This window comes from Hippopotamus amphibius, chromosome 2, assembly GCF_030028045.1.
Source record: "Hippopotamus amphibius kiboko isolate mHipAmp2 chromosome 2, mHipAmp2.hap2, whole genome shotgun sequence".
NCBI lineage: Eukaryota > Metazoa > Chordata > Mammalia > Artiodactyla > Hippopotamidae > Hippopotamus > Hippopotamus amphibius.
The window spans coordinates 17,853,422-17,873,388 of NC_080187.1; the positions used below are offsets into that span (position 1 = coordinate 17,853,422).

At 48.7% G+C, this 19,967-nt stretch overlaps 1 protein-coding gene across 4 annotated transcripts in view; it reads left to right on the plus strand.

Moving 5' to 3' along the window:
• The first annotated feature begins 231 nt into the window (after positions 1-231).
• Positions 232-19,967, plus strand: part of ASTN2 (astrotactin 2) — an 887,719-nt gene continuing 867,983 nt past the window's right edge. For all 4 annotated transcript variants that reach the window (XM_057724291.1, XM_057724290.1, XM_057724292.1 and 1 more), the window contains exon 1: positions 232-667. In XM_057724291.1, the coding sequence (XP_057580274.1) occupies positions 232-667 (436 nt within the window). The remainder of the gene's footprint in view (positions 668-19,967) is intronic.

Genomic DNA, 19,967 nt, shown 5'->3' on the forward strand with positions numbered 1-19,967 from the left:
TCCGAAACGCTCGGGGTCTGAGCGGGGAGCCGGAGAAGGGGGCGGGCGGCGGCGGGGCCCCGGGAGGCGGCGCGGGGGGGCGGGCCGGGGCCGAGCGGGAGGCGGAGCCCGGAGCCGGGGCTGCTGGCGAGCGGCTCCCACGGCTCCTTAGCTCCGGCGTCCGCCGCCGCCGCCTCTGCCTCTTCCTTCGCCACCGCCGCCGCCGCTCGCAGCACCGCAGCCCCTCCCGCCATGGCCGCTGCCGGCGCCCGGCGCAGCGCGGGCCCCGGCTCGGGGCTCCGGGGGCGGCGGAGTCTCGGCTTCCCCCCGGCGCCGCCGCCGCCGCTGCTGCTCTTCCTGCTCCTGCTGCTGCCGCCGCCGCCGCTCCTGGCCGGCGCCACCGCCGCCGCCGCCTCGCGGGAGCCCGACAGCCCGTGCCGGCTCAAGACCGTCACGGTGTCCACGCTGCCCGCCCTGCGGGAGAGCGACATCGGCTGGAGCGGCAACCGCGCCGGGGCCGGGACCGGGGCCGGAGCCGCCGCCGCCGCCGCCGCGTCCCCGGGCTCCGCCGGCTCCGCGGGCACCGCCGCCGAGTCGCGCCTTCTGCTCTTTGTGCGTAACGAGCTGCCGGGGCGCATCGCGGTGCAGGACGACCTGGACAACACAGAGCTGCCCTTCTTCACCCTGGGTAAGGCTGGGCGCCGGCACGCGCGGGGTCCCAAGGAGCCGGGCGCCCCTAAGTGAAGCCGGGCGGGTGGGGGCGCCCTGGGGAATCCCGCCCCGGGCTGCCCGGAGCGGGGTTGAGTGAGGGCAGCTGTGGGGCCCGCAGGGCGTACAGGTGGTTGGAATGAGTCCGGAGCAGGGGGAGGTCCGGGCGAGCGCGTGGCGGGAGCCCGGGGGCGTGCCAAGCCTCCGGCAGCGGGGACCTGTCTGTCCGTCCGTCTGTCCCTCAGTGCAGACGTTGAGCCCTGCCGCGATCCGTCCCCGATGCCGAGACCCCAGCTGCCTGAGGGCGCTTGAGCTAGGGGCCGTGCTCGTCCCCCGCTCGGAAGCCAGGTGCTGTCCGGCCGCCCACTGCTCCTCCGGGCCTGGCCAGCGGCCGCCCGCGGTTACCGCCCCCTCGCTCTCTCCTCAGAGTTGTCGTCTCTGCTCTTCCGGATAGATTTTCTCCAGGAGACTCGGAGCGGAGCAGCTCCATGTAGAACCACTCAGTCCGCAGAAACTCGGCGTCCCAGTGGGTTGGGTGACCTTGGCCACGTCGCTTCCCCTCTCTGGGCCTCAGTTTTAGCCATCTGTGAAATGGGGCTGGGGAGGATTGAGTGATTTCTGAGCACGGGCATTCAGAACCCGAGGTCTCCGTCCACTTGCAGATTCTCCCTCCATCCCCGCTGTCGCACTCGCCTTCCTGCCCCCCTCCCAGAGGAGAGCAGGTTTGTCCTCGCCGCTCACTCACTGGGCTAATACTAATAACGTAAAGGCATGAAGAAGGAAGGGGCGAGGAAAAGGGCGGGGGTGGGGGCTCAAACGGAAAAGTTAATCAGAAAGTTCGCCAGCAGCTTGCAGCCTGCTGGTTCCCAGCGCGCATCCCGGAGGAGTCGGCCCTCCGGTGGAGCTGTGGGAAGCGCAGCTGATTTCCCACCCGGGTAATTGATAAGTTTAATTATCTCGGAGAGCGTTTACAAAAATGTTCCCCTCAGCTCTCCCGCGCTCGCGGATCGCTCTGTCTCTCTCTCCCCTCCCCTCTTGGGGGCGCGGGGTGCGATTGGTTGTCGGAGTCTGGCCAACGACAGCTCCTGGAAGGCGCCGGGGGCTCGCCCCAGACTCCAGACCTCTTCCCCGGATCCTAGCCTCCTCGGGATCCTGCTCAGCTCCAGCACCGCGGGGATGGTGGGTCCTCGGAGGTCAGCGCCTTCAGGGTCCCGGCTTGAACCTTTGAGGTTAACTCCTTGCTCGCCCGAGAAGCCCCAAAGAGAAACCAATGGACTAGATTCCTCTCTTCTGGGAGCCATAATAATTTTGTTGTATTTTTTGTGACCTTCCTGCCTTCCCCTTTCCTGCTGGCTGTCTTTGGAGATTTGAGCGACTGCCAGGCCCTCTCGTGGTGGAGCTGGAGCCTCGGGTTTCTGGCCCCTGGGCTCTCCCCAGCTGGCTGTAACCTGAGCATGCTGAGCTTTCTGGGATGCTAGGCGGCAGAGTGCCTTGCAGGTTCTCAGGGGACTTCCCGCGGCGGCGCGTCTGGCGTGCGACACACACATTCAGGCATAGACACGCGTGCGCGGACACACACACACACACATATGCGCCCGCGCGCGGACACACACACACACACACCCCTACCCCTATAGCCCTTTCCACGTACGCTTGTGGGCTGCCCATTTCCAAGTAAGGGGATGGGGGTGAAGATGGGGTTCCTTAGGGTAAAGAGCTAACCTTGAATTCGTGGACGACTCCTATGATCCCACTGCAGGGAAGGGTCCTTCCTGAGAAACGGAGGGTGTCCCTTCCGCACCACGTCCATCCCAACCTTCTCCCTCCATCCTCGAGATCTCTCTACTCTGGGATGTCCACAGAGGTCGAGAGCGGGAGCCCCCTCTGAACGGCTATTCAAATGAGGGGGAAAGGGGAACCTTCTAGGTATGGCATGACTTGGACACGAGGACCCCAGAGGGTTCCAATTCCCCTAGGATGTGGAGGACCTGGTCCAGCCAGCTGCAGGAGTTGCTCCAGAATTCCTGGAGCTGGCAATCTCTGCCTTTTTAAACTTTGGCTTTCAAAAGGGAATGGGTGCCTGGGAGCCCAGGGCAGCCTGAGTGAGGAGCTGGAAGTCTCAAATTCCCCAGGACTTGTGCTTCAGCATGAGAGTCTCCTGGCGCCCTCCACTTGGAGGCTTCCACCTTTCTGACGCAGGCTGCTGAGCCTGGCGGCTGGGGACTGCCTGCTGTGGGGTGGTGGTGCCATCCTCCTTGGCAGCTCTGAGCCCTTTGGGGAATCAGGTTCCTCCTCCTCCTCCTTCCCCAGCGCCCTGGACTGTCAGCTCAAGGCATTCCTACCAGGGATTTGGCTAGCGAGGTAGTCACCAGATGGCCGAGTGTAGCAGGAGCTGTGTAGGGAGACGTGGGCTTTTTATTTGTGTTGGTCTTCCACTGTTTGCGTGTAAACACAGAGTGCACAATGAGCTCTGGGAGGGCCAGGCTGGCTGAAAATGAGGGCTGGGGGGTGGGGTACTATGAGTCACTTATGGCCATATCTTCCCCAGGGTCCCCAGGCAGCCCCATCCCGTCATCCCATCTTCAGACCTTCTAAACATCCGTACCTAGTGTTTGGCGAGTTGGGTGAGTCTTTCACTGCTAGGTCACCAGTTCAAGGGATTTGGAGATGGCATATGCCACAGATGCACATGCAAAGTTGGTAAATGCCGAATCCTGCCCATAGTGGGGCCTGTGGAGCCACCGCTAGGGGGTGATAGTGTCTGCCAAAGCCCTAGGGTCATGCTTTGGGTTGTGGGCCCAGAGTTGGTGATGGTAACACGTCCCTGGCATTGGGGGTGGGGGGTGGGGGGGTTGAACAAACAAAAGGTAGAGTTCCCATCTTATTCCAAGTCCACTTGGGGAACCTCAAAGTTATTTTGCACACACTGTTATCATCCGTATTCACCAAAGTCACTGACATACCTGGCCCTCTCTCCCTCCATTCTCCCTCTCTTGTTTGACTTATGGCTATTAAAAGACTTTCTTCAGGTCTCTTCCTCTTCCTGTTTCTAATCTTCCCTTCATGTTCCAGCCTGCTTTATGTAGGTGGAAGTTTCCCTCAGAGGTGAAATACCCCCCACGTTTCTATGTCTGGGCCTCTTTAGAATCTAAGTCTGTGGCACTGATAAAGTGAATTTCCTTGAAATTGATCAAGGAATAGCAAATAGCTGTGGAATCCTTAATGTGGTGCTAAGAGCTTTACTCTTGTCTTTTATTATTTACTCACATAAGATATATGGAGTAGGCACTGCTGTAATTTATTTCCATTTTACAGATTAGGAAACATTCTTTAGAGAGGTCAGATGCCTAGTCCGAGGTCTCACTGTGAGTAAATGCAGACCTGGGACTGGACTCTCAGTCCACCAGACACCTACATTCTTGGTAATTGCTAAACAGCCATCTTGAGCCAAATATGCGTTGAGGGGCTGGTTACATTTATGTAGGGCATGGTGCAGGGTCCTGGAGAGGAAACATAACAAACATCAACATGACAAAAGCCTTTCTCAGGGGAACCTTAGCTCCATTGGTGCTGAAGTATGAGAGTGTGAGAGTGAGGCATGAGTTAAATGACCTTCAGTGACCCTGCCAACCCAAAGTTCCGTGACTCATGGGATGGCAAAGGGCATTCTGTGTAGTGTTGCCAGTGAGTGATGCATATGACATGTTCTGTAACATCAGGGAGGGTGGCATCTCTTTAGACTCAGGGAAAGCTGGGGACGCTTTCTGGACGGGAAAAAAAAACAAACTGAGTGAGGTCATGGAGGATGGGCTGGAGGAGAAGTTGAATGCTCCAGTATAGCTTGAGGACTTGATGTCGGTTAGGACCTGGAACTCTCAGCTGTGGCTGGCTGTGACCTTGAATAAGTCATTTATCCCAGATCTGCAGTTCTTTGTGCTGTAATATGAGTGGGTAGATAAGCCCTAAAATAATCCTTCGGTGTAAAGATTCTATGAACTTGAGGTGTCCTGACCCACTCTGTCAGGACACTCTGACTAGCTGCTCTTGCCTCTCACTCTCTCCTTTCCTTTGCTGGTAACATGGGGGTGTTGGGAAGGACTGATGGAAAAGAAAGGATCCGAATGAGAGCAGTTGTCGGTGCAGGGCTTCTGAGGTGAACCCGAACATCACTCAGTTCTCATCTGCCCCCAGGCAGCCCCAGAGTCTGCTTGTGGATTTAGCTTTTGTGTTCACCGGTAGGGAAATGGCATCCTTCTTCCTGTGCTTGATAGTGGCCAGGCTGGACTGTTTACCACCAGCCTTGATTCAGCAAAAGGGCGAAAAGAGATAGAACTGAGTAACCACTCATTGTCAACATCTGTTACTAATTTGCCTTGTCCTATAAATCACACAGGTGAGGCGTGTGCTTTGTATTTGGGGGAGGGTGTGTGGAGAAAGAAAGACCATCAGTAGTATGTCTTTAAAGGCACCTACATGAGCAGATCTGGCAGTGTCCTAAAGATCTGTCGTGAAAGGATGCTCTTTGCAGGAAGCTGATTGGCCTGGGTGGAATTTGTCTTTGTCGACCATCTTTGTCGATGCTGTGAAATGCCAACTTGGTCAGGTCTGCAAAGATTCCTTAAAATACAGACAAAAATGGGCACCAAAAAAGAAGAGCCCCCAGAAGGGATGAGGGACCAGGCACTAGGTCCGAAATGTTGCTAGAAGCAGGGAGTTTAGCCTAAAGACAGTCCACAAAGGGCTGGAGGAGCTTTCTTTGAATGTCAACAGGGAATGAGACACATGCTTTTTTTTCTGTCTGGTTCTATGGTTCTAAGGAATGTCCTAAAGGTGCAAATACTAAGGGGATGAAGTGCAACACGACAGGAGGATGTGTCCCTGGGAGCTGTTCAACAACCAAGCATTCTGACCTCCAATGATGACAGGGTCCACGTGGGAGGAAGCCTTCAAGCAGGGACCACACAGCTATTTGGCAGGCATTTGGAGAAAGCACCAGAGGCACTGAGGCTATCTGTCCCTTTTGGTTTCTGGCTGAATTCTGAAGGTTGATGCCAGTTATTAAGTGGGAGAAAAAAACAGTTACAAATAGTGTAAGCTGGGTTTTCTGTAGGGATTTCTGACCACAGAATATTCATTAAAAATCAATTCCACTGTTTTTTTCTGTATGGGTAAGGGAGAGATTCTGGAGTGGATGAGAAGGTGAATTCGATGTCTTCAAAGAAGGCTAGGCTTAAAAAATATTATTTTCTCATTTGGGCTCCAGGTCATTTATCACTAAAGTATTTCAGTAGCACTCAGACTTCAAGGTCCATCTTGCTGGGATGGTCCAGGTTTCTGGAACGTTATAAATAAGGGGGGGGGGGGGAGGGGGTGGTTCTGTGGTCTCTGATTTGAGGTTTTTCCCCCTTTCCACTCACTTCCCTCACTCTGTCCCCACCCCTTTGCCAGCTCAAATCTGATGAAATATATTTAATAATTAGGGCAGACAGATATATTATCTTCCCTCAGAAAGTACGATTTGCCCTCCATATCAGTGGGTTCTACATCCCCAGATTCAACCAACCTCTGCACTACACCATTTTATACAAGGGACTGCCGCATCCTTGGATTTTGGAAGGGGATGGGATCCTAGAATCAATCCCCTGCAGATACCAAGGAACCATTATACTATGTTACTGAGAGGGTGATGGGGCAGGGTGAGAGGAGGATTCATTTTAGCTGTTAGAGAGGCTCAGGTTGGGTCTGGGCCATCCAGATTTGCTGTTTCGGGGGGTCAGGAATACCAGGCAGCAAGACAGCACAGCTCTGCAAGCTTTTGTGACCCAGAGCTTGATCATTTTTTCCTGAATGGGGACCTCAGGCTGTAAGATCATTCAATAATTTTAATGTACAGCAAGTCCGGCAATAGGTTTGACTAGGCTTCTGGCAGACAAAGCCTCCTGTTTCTCACCTCCTTGCTTGGCTGTAAACTAGGTGTTGGCTGCCATGGGATGGTGTGAACACGTGTGCTGGGGAGAGAGAAGGATGGAGAGTGACAGTGACTTCTTTGGGTGAAGCCATGAAAACTGTTACCATGACCATCAACTTTGATGGGCTCACAGCATCACAGACTCTCAGAGCACGTTGCACCGTCTCCCTCCATTTTACATGGTAACACGGGCCCAGATGAGGGAAGAAACCTATCTAAGGACCAGGTGTTCACATTTACACCCAGCAGTCTCGAATCCCCCTCCGTGCTTCTTTCCATCACACTGACCACTAACACATGGCTCTGGGTTAAATATATCTCATGTCTGCAACTTGGTTGAATATCATAAAGTGCATGAAATGTCTCCTCCTCTCACTGTAAACCAACCAACCAAAAATCTAAGGAGAAGGATATCCCCAGGGAAGTTCAATTTGTTCTCCTGCCCAGGTATCCAGCTGGTTGGCTCCAGTCTCTCCTGAGAGCCTGAGCCAATGGGTTTTGTGCTTGGAGAGGAGGACGCCTCATTGCCTTTAACTCTAGCTGCCTTTAAGGGTAAGCAGAAGCCTGCTCTTTTCCAGAAAAAGAGTCAGATTTAACCTTGAGGTGGAGCAGCATTCGGGGATGCTTCCTTTGCAGAGCTGATACTTTCCCAAGTTCTCACACTGACCAGCTAGTGGCAACAGAAGATTAACTATAGCGAGAGAAAGCTGGCTTTTCTTTCCTCCCAACAGAGCTTGCAGCGTCTCTGCCCCAGAAGGGGGCAGGCAGCGGTGCTTGGCAGGACTCTGTTCTCCATCGCTAGTGCTGTGCTCTCCTCTCACTAGCTCTTCGCTGCCGTCTGCAGTTCCTTAGAACAACAGCCCCCATGAAGGCCTTTCTTTGGATTGGAAGCAGGGTGGTGGTGACTACCCAATGTCAGATTCAGATTTGAAACATTTGTAGCTTCCTTATTGGCATACTAGAACATGCAGGCAGCCCCTCTGTGAGTGAAAATCGACAAGGATGTTGTATGTTATAAACCATTAGGGTTTTCACCTGAGAAGGAACCATTTCTCTATCCCCGTTGTCACGGCCACCACCCCACCCCCAGCAGGCTCAGACGTCAAAATTTCTCTCAACTGCAATTTCAGCTGTCAGCTCCCTGGTCTATCTTCCGCTAGTCTTATCCTCTCTAATCCATCGTCTGTACTTGCAGACAGAGGGATTTCATTAAAAGCCCAAATCTGGTCATGGCCATCCTCTCCTAAAGCACTTCACTAGTTCCCCATCATTCTTAGTATGAAGTTCAAGCTCCTTATTAAGCTACAAGATGATCAGACTCTGCCCAGACTGTCCTATGCTAAGAACCCTCCTTCCTGTTCTGTAACTCTGCCCCAAAGGCCCTGCGAAAATTCTCTTATCTTTCAAGGCTGAATTCAACTATCAACTTACCTTTGAAGACTTTACCGACCTCTTGGCTCTAAAGTTGGATACTCTGGGACTTGGCGCCCGCTAGCGATATAAACACTGGTGTAACAGCGGCTGGTCCCTTAGAACTGCTGAACGCCTACAACGTACTAGGCACTGCTCTAGGCGCTTAAGATGTATGAGAGAACAAAAGACAGATTCCTGTGTGCGGGGAGCTCACATGCTGGAGTGTGTGCACATGTGTTGGGGAGAAGATGCTGGCAGTGAGTGTAACACGTAAGAAAGTTGTAGCATGTAAGAAGGAGATAGATTCTGTGGAAAAAAGGGAAAAAAGAAAATGGACATTTTTGAGGTGAAGAAATCAGTTTTAATATTAAATAGGGCCCAAGGATTGCTTATTGAGAATATAGGATTGAACCAAGATTTGAAGGCCATGAAGGTGTTGCCAAGCAGATATGTGGAAGAGTGTTCTGGGCTCTGGCAAAGACCTGGCTCCAGAGCACACCTGGAGTGTTCAAGGGCCAGCGCGGCTGGAGGAGAGGGAGTGAGGGGTGGACAGGACGGGAGAGGAGACGGGATTTGGGCTTCTACTGTGAGTGCCGTGGAGAGCCAGGCAGGACTTTAAGCAAAAGAGCATCCATATCTGACTTCTGTCTCAAAGGAATTCCTTCAGCTGCTCTTAGAGGAGCAAGGATGGGAGAGGAAGGTCTGTAGGGCTGTTCAGGTGAGAGATGATGGTGGCTTGGGGGCAGAATGAGAGCAGAATTTACATGTTTCTCTGTCTCGTGTTGCTTGCCTGGGAGCTCCATAAGCAGAGACGTCCCTCCTTCATCTGTGGTGCTGTGGTGACTCACCCTGTGCTTGGCACGTCCTAGATGTGCAGGGGATCTTTGACGACTAGAAACTTGGGTTTGCCAAGTCTCATCTCAGAATCCATACTGTGCAAAACTGGGGAGGTGTTGAAATTCCACTCCTGCATTCAGGCTGAGCTGGAATGCCACCTCCTCCGTGAAGCCTTCCCTCTTCTGAGCTCCCGCAGCTACTGCCTCTGCCTTCTCCTGCCTGCTTATTATTCTGGGGTGTTTGTAGGATGAGTGATGAGACCAGTTTGATTAGAGGAAAGAGAGGTGGGTTTAGGGAAGACCTTTTCTTGAGACTCACAGAAGCCAGATAAGGGATTAGCACCTTTGCATTGTGCCAAACAGAGAGGCCCTGAATGTTTGGGGGGAGGTGATCCATCAAGGTTTTGGGGTCATCACCTGTCATAGATGAAGGATTCAGGACATTATCTAAATGAAATCTTGCTATATAAAGATGGAGAAGTCGAGGTCACCATAGTCAGTCAGTGGAGCAGGAGGCAGCTCCAGTCTGCTGACTCGTAGGCTGATGTGCCTTCCTCCCGCCTTAGGTCAGGCCACTGGGGGTGGGGGGCGCTGGTGTGCCAGACTTTACCCTCCTAGCATGGGGGAGGCTATGAAAAAAAGCAGCCACTTATCGAACATTTACTATGCCCTAAATGCAGTGCTAGCCCAGCTGTTATTTCATTTCCTCCTTCCCATAGTGCTGAAAGACAGATGGAACTCAGCCCATGTTACAGGTGAGTGCGGAAACACAGGGGAGTTAAGGAACCACCCATGATCACACAGCTATCCTACACTGAGCTGGGTCCAATCCCAGGTCTGCCTGGTTCCAAACCCTGTGCTCTCTCTGTCTGCCATACTGCATGGAACTAGGAGTGCTCTTGAGTTTTCATCTCTTTGACAACCTCTTGTACGTTTTATCTCTTCCTCTTCTCATTACCAAGAAGTTGCAGACGTTTCTTATAGAGGAACTCCACGTGTGACAGCCTCACAGACCTGAGGGACTGAACACCTCGTTTCTGGGCTGCCAGGAGCTGACTCAGCATCTTCAGCCCTGTTGCTCCTTGCTGGTTTGCCAGGAGAGCACCGGGCCTTGTCTCACTTTCTCTGGATGTCACTCATTCCCCCTGGACTACTCAACAAATTCCGACGCTGCCGTGCCTTCTTGGTTCTCCTCCTTCCCTCTCTCCCTCTGTACTTTCCTTCCCCATCCTTCTTCCCTTTCCACATCCTTCTTCTCCTAGTGCTTAGGGAGTTCCCACCTTCTGCTGGGCATACTGTTATACTAGGGGATCTATTACCTAGGCCTTCCAGGAACTTAGAGAAGCTCTACATTTTTTTCCCTAGAAATTGTCAGGCATCCATTGTCTGAGATGCAGCCCCTGTGTGATTAGGTGAACTTCCTTGTCTCTCCTCCTCTTCACCCCAAATTGACTTTTGTTGCCTAGCGGTTCTTAGCAGCCTTGTGCAGTTTTTATGCTCCCATCTTGAAGACGGAATTTATATTATATTATCTATACATATGGAATATATCTATAATATATATATTATAATGCTATAAAAATCCTAATAAATAGTGTATAGTTCTCCCGGAATATTAGAACTGGCTACAAGAATGCCTTTGAGATCCAGCCCAACTCCCTCATTTACTTAGCAAAAGGAAGTACATTTTTTCAAGGCCCCACAGCTAAGCCACAGCAAAATCCAGTCTCCAGCCCAGCTCCTCTGACTGGGTGTGCCAGCTCTGAAGACCCAAAGCCCTGGGATCGAATCCCGGCCGCACTACTTCCTAACTGTAGACTTCTGTTTGCCCCCTCTCTGAGCCTCTGTTTGCCCCTCAAGAACGTGAGGGTAACACAGCCATCACTTCTCTGGGTTGCTGCGAGCATTATTTTTGGAGAGCCCTCCATCACTTAAATTGTATTCAGTGCCCAGCACCGTGCTCAGTGTTTACTCACACAAAGCTCTGTGAGCCTCGTGGAGATGGTGTGTGCAGAACACCTAGCACAGCGTCTGGCACAGCTGTGCTCCCTGCCTCTTAGCCACCTGGAATCCTTTTTATGGGAGGAGGTGGAAGTATGAATAAATAATGAATGCAGATCCCCTTTCCCTTCCCCCTCTTCCCACTCCAGCATGCCAGGCTTTCACCTCTGCCCTCCCTCCCTCTCTCCACCAGCCAGGCAAAAAAGGATGAAATTGACGATTGATCTCTGCTCCCTCTCCAGGAGCAGGGGGAAGCAGAGGAGCGGCTCTGGGGTTGTCTGAGGACAGTCTGGCCAGAGAAGCTCTGAGAGGCAGCATCTAAGGCAGGTGGGTGTGGGGGGAGGCCATCGGGGTAGAACCCTCTCTCTTCTGGTGGCGGCTGGCTGACAAAGCCTTGCTCTCAGGCACCCGGGGAAGTCACGAGTGGCTTTGCAAGCAGCCGAATAGGGGAGGAACATTTCCATTAGCAGAATCAGCAGTAAAGAGATTTCCAGTCACAGTAATAGCTGCATTTGGGGGAATCATTTCAGTGGTGACTGTGGGCGGAGGAGGGGAGGGGGCAGGGCGGCAAGGAGAGGCACGGAGACGTCTGGTCTCCTTGCAGGAGCTGAGAGACAGCGCCAATGAGAACCAGATGCCAGGGGATTCTTGGGCAGCTGGGTGGGCTCTCAGACCAACATTCTGGGCCACATACTTCCGTCCAAATGGACAGAACCCCCCTCTCAGGAGTCCCCATGGGAGGCAAAGGCTTGTTCTCCGCTGCCTTTGCTCTGATTAGCTGTGTTACTCTTTTCAAGACTTCAGAGCCGGCAGCAATTTGCTAGTCTCCTGGGATTTGTCAGTGGGAAAGGTCCCAGATTATTTAGCCCAGTTTTTCCTAAATTGAGCGACTCTTCAGCATCACCTTAGAAGCCAGGTTTTCCTTACCAGACCTGTGCAGGCACCCAGGAGGGGCCTTGGAATCTCTACTTTAACAAGAGTACCAAATCCTTCGTGCGTCCCTGGACAACCTGGGTGCAGTGGCCCCTGGGCGCCTCCTCAGCCTCACCTCCTGACATTCCCTGTGGCACTTGGGGCTCCATCCTCACTGGTGACTGGCAGATTTCTGGAGGAGCCAGGCATATACCTCCTGACGTCTGAATAGAAACGCTCTGCTCTCTGCTTAGAATGCGTTTCTGGTCCCTGATTCACCTGACCATCTCCTAGCCTTAGCTCAGCTATTACCTCTTGTGAGGAACCTTCTCTTTCTCCTCCAAGGGTTAGATAGAGGGTTTTTTTTTTTTCCTTTTTTCCCCTCCGAATGCTCATATGCCCCCAGTAGGGTTGGCATATTTTGTGAACAAAATTAAATGCAAAAAATAAAATGCAGGATGCCCAGTTGAATTTCAGACAATGAATAACTTGCTTAATATAACTATGTCCCATATGTCCCGTGCAATATTTGGGACGTAGTTATGCTAAAAATGACTCTCTGGTTATCAGAAATGCAAATTTAGCTGGACAGGCGGTGTTTTATCTGGCAACCTGCAGGGACTCTGTGTTTCTTTCTCTGCTGCAGGGATCATACTATCAATGTGTTATCTGTCCCCCGAACCTGCTCTCCCCACATCTCCTCCATCTCAGGAAACCGGACTACCATTCACCCAGTTATTCAAGCAAAGAAATCATCTTTGATATTCCCCTTCCTTTGCTTCTCTCATTCTTTCACTCAGCCAACCCTATTAGCTTTACTTCTAAAATGACTGAAAATTCTTCACTTCTTATAATGTCCTACTGCCTCCCCTTTGTCCAAGCTCACTTGGGCTATTACATCAGTCTCGTAACTGGTCTTTCTGCTGCCTCTGCATCCTCCGTATCCTTTCTTGTTATTATTTGATATATAGCATGTGGACCAAATCCAGCTTACTGCCTGCTTTTGTGTGGCCTGTATGCCTATTTACTTGTTTAAGTACTTGAAAAAAAATGAAAAGAAGAAAAATATTTCACGATATGCAACAATTATATGAAATTCAAATATCAGCGTCCATAAATAAAGATTTATTGGGAACACAGTCACACTCAGACCCTCGTGTATGTGTTGTCCATGGTTGCTTTCTCTTTACAACAGCGCAGTTGGGTAATAGCAACAATGAGTATCTGGCCCACAAAGCTTAAAATAGTTCCTAATTTTTCCTTTACAAAAGAAGTTTGCCAGCCCTGCTGTATACAGTAACCAGAGTGATCTTTTCCAAAAAGCAAATTGGGTCTTGCCACTCTCCCATTTAAAGCCTTTGTTTCTCATTGCTCTTAAGATAAAATCCTAATTCCTTTTCACAGTCTAGAAAATTTTTAAAAAATTGCCTTCTTCTCTGAGTTCGTGTTTCCTTTTCTCCCTTGTTCATAGAACTCATATCACCTCCTCCAAGAAGTCTTCCTTGACCAAAGTCTTCTCTGGTACACCGTCCCCTCATAGCTTACTATCCCATGTATTTAAAAACAAAACATAAGAAAAAAACCTTGATCTGACAGCTCCTTCATTGTAGGTAAGGCATCTTGTGTATCTTTTTGCTCTTCTCAATGATATAATGCATTACACAGTACATAGTAGGTGCTGAATAGATGTTTCCTGACCAAATGAATGACACATGGGCAGGGGTAGGGGTGATAGTTTGTGAACACCACCTTCCAGGGTACCCACCTCATTTGGTGGTTCTTTTGCTTAGTAAGCAAAAAAAAATTAGATTGCTATCAGGATTTTAAGAGCTGAAGTTTGTAGAGCATGTAGACCAGTGCCCGCTACTCAGCAAATGCTATCTAGGTGTCTTTTAAATAAAAATAAACAGGCCTGTACCTTAATCCCTAGAACTTCCCAACCCCCCCGCCCCGGCCAACACACACACACTTTATTTGCAGATGGAGCATGTTTAGGACAATTCACAGGAAGTCCTGTGAGTGAAGACCTCGTGGAGCCAGGGGCAGGGTCATCTGGTGGCTGGGATTGGGAGCCAAGAGTCCTGCAGTTTGGTCCCAGTTCTGCTGGGTGTCTGTGGTCAAGTCCCTTCCACTTTCTGGGCTTCCCCCTGGTTCCCATGTGATGAGATTAAAGCAAGTGATATGTGAGGTTCTTCTCAGCCCCCTCAGCTCAGCAGGAGCCCAGGAGGGACAGGGAAGTTTCCCTTTAGGAGCTCCTAAGACTGGAAGCTGCTGCAGCAGGATAAAGCCGACTCCCTCCCTTCCTTCCTCTGTCTCTGCATCCTTCCTGGGGCATCTGAAGATCAAACCCTCAGCTCTGAACCCAGGCGCACCTCACATTTTCGAGCCCAGTCTCACACTAATTTGTTAGGGAACCTTCTTCAATTACTTTCTCTGTAGCCTCCCCGAGGGAGGGAGACTGGAGAAGCTGACCACCCAAAGTAACCAATTACCTGTCTGCCAATAGCAGAACTCTTACCGTCCCTCCCTCCCTTCTTTACGTCGTCCACTTTATTCTCCTGGCCTCTAAACCAACTCTCCAAACTGCAGAACCCTCTAGGAAATGGCCCCAGTTCACCTGCTTCCAGCTGGGGAAGAGAAGGCCACCACTCCCCCGAAAGAGACAGCAGGTGGGAAGGCTGATGGCTGAGAAAGGGCAGCTGCAGACCTTGGATAGTCAAAAAGGCTTTGCAAGCCTGCTAAATACCAAACTGTATTAGATTGGGAGGCAAATGCCTTGGGTTCTGGTCCTGTTTCTGCCATTCACTTGCTAAGGCCTCGTATAAATGACAGTTCCTCTTTGGGCCTCAGATAAGATTCAGTGAAGATTCTCAGAGCCATCTCTCCTCCAGGAAGCTGGGGAAAAGTGGGCTGCTTAGGATACTGCATGAGAGAGGAGGAACCTTCCAGTCCTGTTTGCTGCTGGAATCCCGGCTGTCTAGAGCTGTGCCTGTCACGCAATAGGCACTTCATAAATATTTGTGTAATAAAGGAATGAATAAATGAAAATTGTGTGTGATCAGACATCAGCGGATCAGCGTAACCACAGCTTCAGATACCTTCTCAGTGCAGGGCCCTCATCAGTCACTAGGATCAGCTGGGGTTTGCATGGGTGATGAATTCTATTCACGTTCTCTAGACTCAACCAGTTCACCTGAAACCTGTGGTTCACCTTAAGTTCCCCTTGCTTGGAGCTAAGCCCCTCCTGTCATTATTCAGTTCTTCCATCCCAGACATTGTGTGGAGTCGCTTGGGGACACAGAAATGCAGGGAGTTCACAATCTATTGGGATAATAACACTTGCACTTTTTGATTAAAAAAAAAAAAAAAACTCTCTTTCATGGGTATTTTTAGCCTCTCCATATTACAGATGAAGACATGGCCATTCAAAGAGATCAAGTCAATTGCACAAGGTCATATAGTAAATGGGATTAGCTGTATTTATTTTTAAAAGGAGTCTTTGTATCACTCTCACGAATGCAACACCAGAATAACTTGCTATAAATGGAAGATAGCCTGTACAAGTAAGCATAGTGTTCACGTGTCATCTGAATTCGTCTCTTGTACCACAGTTTGGGAAACATTGATTTAATCCAACCACTGAGACAAATATATTCACTTAAAATTTATATTTTGCCCACTTAATTGTGATATTTCCTTTAACGTATACATTTTAAAAATCTTTCTTGCCTCATAACTCCTACCCATGTTTTAAGATCCAGCTTGAATGTGCCTTTGCTGCTTCCAAGATGACTTTCCCAGCTCCCCCAAGAACAGTTATCTCCCAAGCACTTTGGATATTCACTGCAGTCCATGTTTTCATGAAAATATTGTGATTGTTTAATTGTCTGTCTCTCTTGCTAGTCTTGCAAGCTTCCTGAGTTAAACATCATGTCTAATATCTGTAATTCCAGCAACGAGTGCATGCATACTTATTAAATTTTTAACCTTAATTTTAGATTTCAACAAAAGGAATACGAGCTTGTTGTAACAAATTCAAACAATTCAGGAATATTATACGGGAAAAAGTGAAAGTCTCTCCCCCTGCCCAATCTCATTCCCCAGAAGTGATCATATTGGAGAGTTTGCTGGGATCCTAGTGAAATGTAGAATAAATATGGGCCTGAACAGCCACCTTTGGTGATGCAACAGAGAGGAAGTGACTTGTCCAACGTCATTTGGCAAGTTTCTTGGAAGCAGCTCAGGGATATTAGTGAAACCATCTTTACCTTAGGGCATTGGTTTTTCTGTGTATTTTTTTTTATTATTATTTTTGGGGGGGTACACCAAGTTCAATCATCTGTTTTTATACACATATCCCCGTATTCCCTCCCTCCCTTGACTGCCCCCCCGTCCCAGTCCTCTAAGGCATCTTCCATCCTCGAGTTAAACTCCCTTTGTTATACAACAACTTCCCACTGGCTGTTTTACAGTTGGTAGTATATATATGTCTATGCTACTCTCTCGCTTCGTCTCAGCTTCCCCTTCACCCCCCGCCCCCTCCCAAACCTCGAGTTCTCCAGTCCATTCTCTGCACCTGTGTCCTTGTTCTTGTCACTGAGTTCATCAGTACCATTTTTAGATTCCGTATATGTGAGTTAGCATACAATATTTGTCTTTCTCTTTCTGACTTACTTCACTCTGTATGACAGACTCTAGGTCTATCCACCTCATTACATATAGCTCCATCTCATCCCTTTTTATAGCTGAGTAATATTCCATTGTATATATATGCCACATCTTCTGTATCCATTCGTTCGTTGATGGGCATTTAGGTTGCTTCCATGTCCTGGCTATTGTAAATAGTGCTGCAGTGAACATTATGGTACATGTTTCTTTTCGGATTATGGTTTTCTTTGGGTATATACCCAGTAGTGGGATGACTGGATCATATGGTGGTTCTATTTGTAGTTTTCTAAGGAACCTCCAAATTGTTTTCCATAGTGGCTGTACCAACTTACATTCCCACCAACAGTGCAGGAGAGTTCCCTTTTCTCCACACCAAGGCATTGGTTTTTCAAACTGGGTTTCATGATAGATCTGGGGAGGATGAGTTACTCTGGGCTTCAACTAAAGAGACACTCCAATATTAAGCCAGCTCTGGAGTCCTCTTCTTGACTGACCCTAGTGTGTATATGTGTGTATATATGTGTGTGTGTGTGTATATGTATATATGTATATTAGGAATGTATATATGGAATACATGTATTCAATGTGTGTTTATATATGTGTTTACATATGTATATAATGTGTGCTTGTATAGTATATGTGTATATACATATGAGAGAGAGATAATAGGATGATTTGTTTTTTTTATAACTTTATTTTATTGGCTGTGTTGGGTCTTTTTTGCTGTGCATGGGCTTTCTTTTAGTTGCAGTGAGTGGGGGCTACTCTTCGTTGTGGTGTGCGGGCTCCTCATTGCCGTGGCTTCTCTTGTTGTGGAGCATGGGCTCTAGGCACGTGGGCTTCAGTAGTTGCAGCACATGGGCTCAACAGTTGTGGCTTATGGGCTCTAAAGCGCAGGCTCAATAGTTGTGGTGCACAGGCATAGTTGCTCCACGGCATGTGGGATCTTCCTGGAGCTGGGATCAAACCCGTGACCCCTGCGTTGGCAGGCAAATTCTTAACCACTACGCCACCTAGGAAGCCCCAGGATAATGATTCTTCTGTCTGGAGAACTAAAAGAAGAAACTGAACCCAGCAAGGGAGGAGCCAGAAAGGAAACAATTACCACAAATTGGGGGTGGGTGTCTCTTTCTTTGTGGCACAGTATTTGACATGATGGATAGAGCAGTTCTTCTTTTCTTCCTTAAATTATTTTCCTCACTTGAGTAGGGAGACAGATTATTCAGGAGAGGGTTACCTGGGCCTAGGTTGAGTTGCTTACTTTAGAAGCCCTCGTTTATGAAGCCATGTAGATTGGCAGCTGCTCAGTTAGTAGAAAAAAGTCTGTTAAGCAGGGAATCATGAAAAAATTATAATGCACCTTAAACGTTTCCTTTTTAACTTAAAATTCATAAATGTGTATACGTTTGCCAAAGATTTGATGTAGGCCCAGGGCCTCTTCTTCGAGTCGGGTCAGCTGATTGGAGTTCCATGCCATCTTTCTTGCATAAGCTGTGCTTATAATGCTCCAAATATGATCTCCAGTGTTGGTCTCATTAAAGGGGACTGAGACCTTAAAGATGCTTGCCAAGTTATTCTTCTAGAGTTTTATGATTCCTTTCTAAATTTTTATAGTTGTCACACCTGACCTAACTCAATAGCAATATTTAAGTGACTTTATTTTATCATTAAGATCAGCTCAGCCCTCTTAGAAGTCACTTTCTTTTGATGCTCATAAATTTTTAATCTGCACAGTATTTCATTAAATTTTAGAATTATAAGAAACACAACAGGCATAAACAGGTTTGGAAAACAAACTGGCTCTCTGTAAAAATGCAACACTACTGACAGTGAAATCCCAAGAACGCTAAGGAGGAAGTACCTCACTAGTGTAAGTGTCTAGGGCTTGGAAACTTCAGGATATTTTACAGAGATACTAGAGAGCAGTGGTTAAACTGGTGGTCAGTACAGAGAAGCCCAGCTGAAAGCTTCTGAAATTTATACATGTTTCAGGTTGACAGAGGCATTGATGTCACAGAAATTTTAGTGGCTGAGCCATTAGATAGCATTTTGCCCAAAACTCTGATTTAAAGAAGAAGAAAAGGGGACTTGCTTGCACTTTTGGGGAGAATGTAAATCTTTGCAGCCACTATGGAAAACGGTATGGAAGTTCCTCAAAAAATTAAAAATAGAACTACCATATGGTCCAGCAATTCCACTTCTGGCTGTTTATCTGAGGAAAATAAAAACAGTATTTCAAAAAGATATATGCACTCCTATGTTGATTGCAGCATTTACAATAGCTGAGATATGAAAGCAACCTAAGTGTCCATCTAAGGATGAATGGATAAAGAAGATGTGGCTTATACATACAATTGAATATTATTCATCCATAAGAAAGAAGGAAATCCTTCCATTTGCAACAACATTGGATGGACCTTGAGGGCATTATGCTAAGTGAAATAGGTCAGACAGAAAAAAAGACAGGTAGTGTATGATATCACTGATATGTGGACTCTAAAACACCAAACTCATAGAAACAGAGACTAGCATGGTGGTTACTGGGGCGGGGTGGGGGTGGGGGGGGTGATGGAGAGATGTTGATCAAAGAGTACAAATTTCCAGTTTAAGATAAATACATTCTGGGGATCTAATCTATAGCATGGTGGCCACAGTTAACAATACTGTATTATATCCTTGAAAGTTGCTAGAGTAGCTGTTAAAACAAAATGGTAATTATGTGACAGGACGAAGGTATTAGCAACCACTCTGGCAGTAATCATTTTGCAATATATATTTGTATCAAATCAGGACATTGTACAGCTAAAACTTCCACAGTATTGTATGTCAGTTATGTCTCAGTCAAACTGGAAACATTTTTTTTTTTTTTTTAAACAGGGGAAAACTGAATCCCAGAGCTGTGTCATTAGACTCAGGTCATTAGATTCTTGGAGTGCATGGCCCCTCCTGGGACTCCCCAGCAGTTGTCACTGATGCCACCTTCCTTTGGGCGGCCTTTTAAAGAAGGCACCCCCTACATTGCCCTGTTTAATAGATGAGGAAACTGTGAATCAAATACTGAAGTGACCTAGCATGGGATACAGAGCAAGGTCGAGCTGCAGTTCAGTTCCCAGAACAGGCCGACTTTCTGCACGCCACTCAAAATATCCCTTTGCTCAAGGGTAGCTTTTCAATATCTTTTAAAATAATTAAGTCTTATCAAATATTTTTTCCTACCTGTGACCAGAGCTGATCCTTCCTTCACCCCAGGAGGGAATGAGAGCAGGGATTCCTCTTCAAGTCCTCTTTGTCCTCACCCTAGATCCTTCTATAAAGGCACACCTTTACAGAGGCTCTTTGTAACTCTGTCCATCCCCGAGCCAGTGTTGCAGGCCATCCAGATTTAGAACTCTCAGGGTCCTCAGGCCTATCCAGACCAGCCCTCTCATTGCACAGAGGGAGACCCAGGCCCAAAGGAGGTTGGTACCTTACTAAAGTCAAGG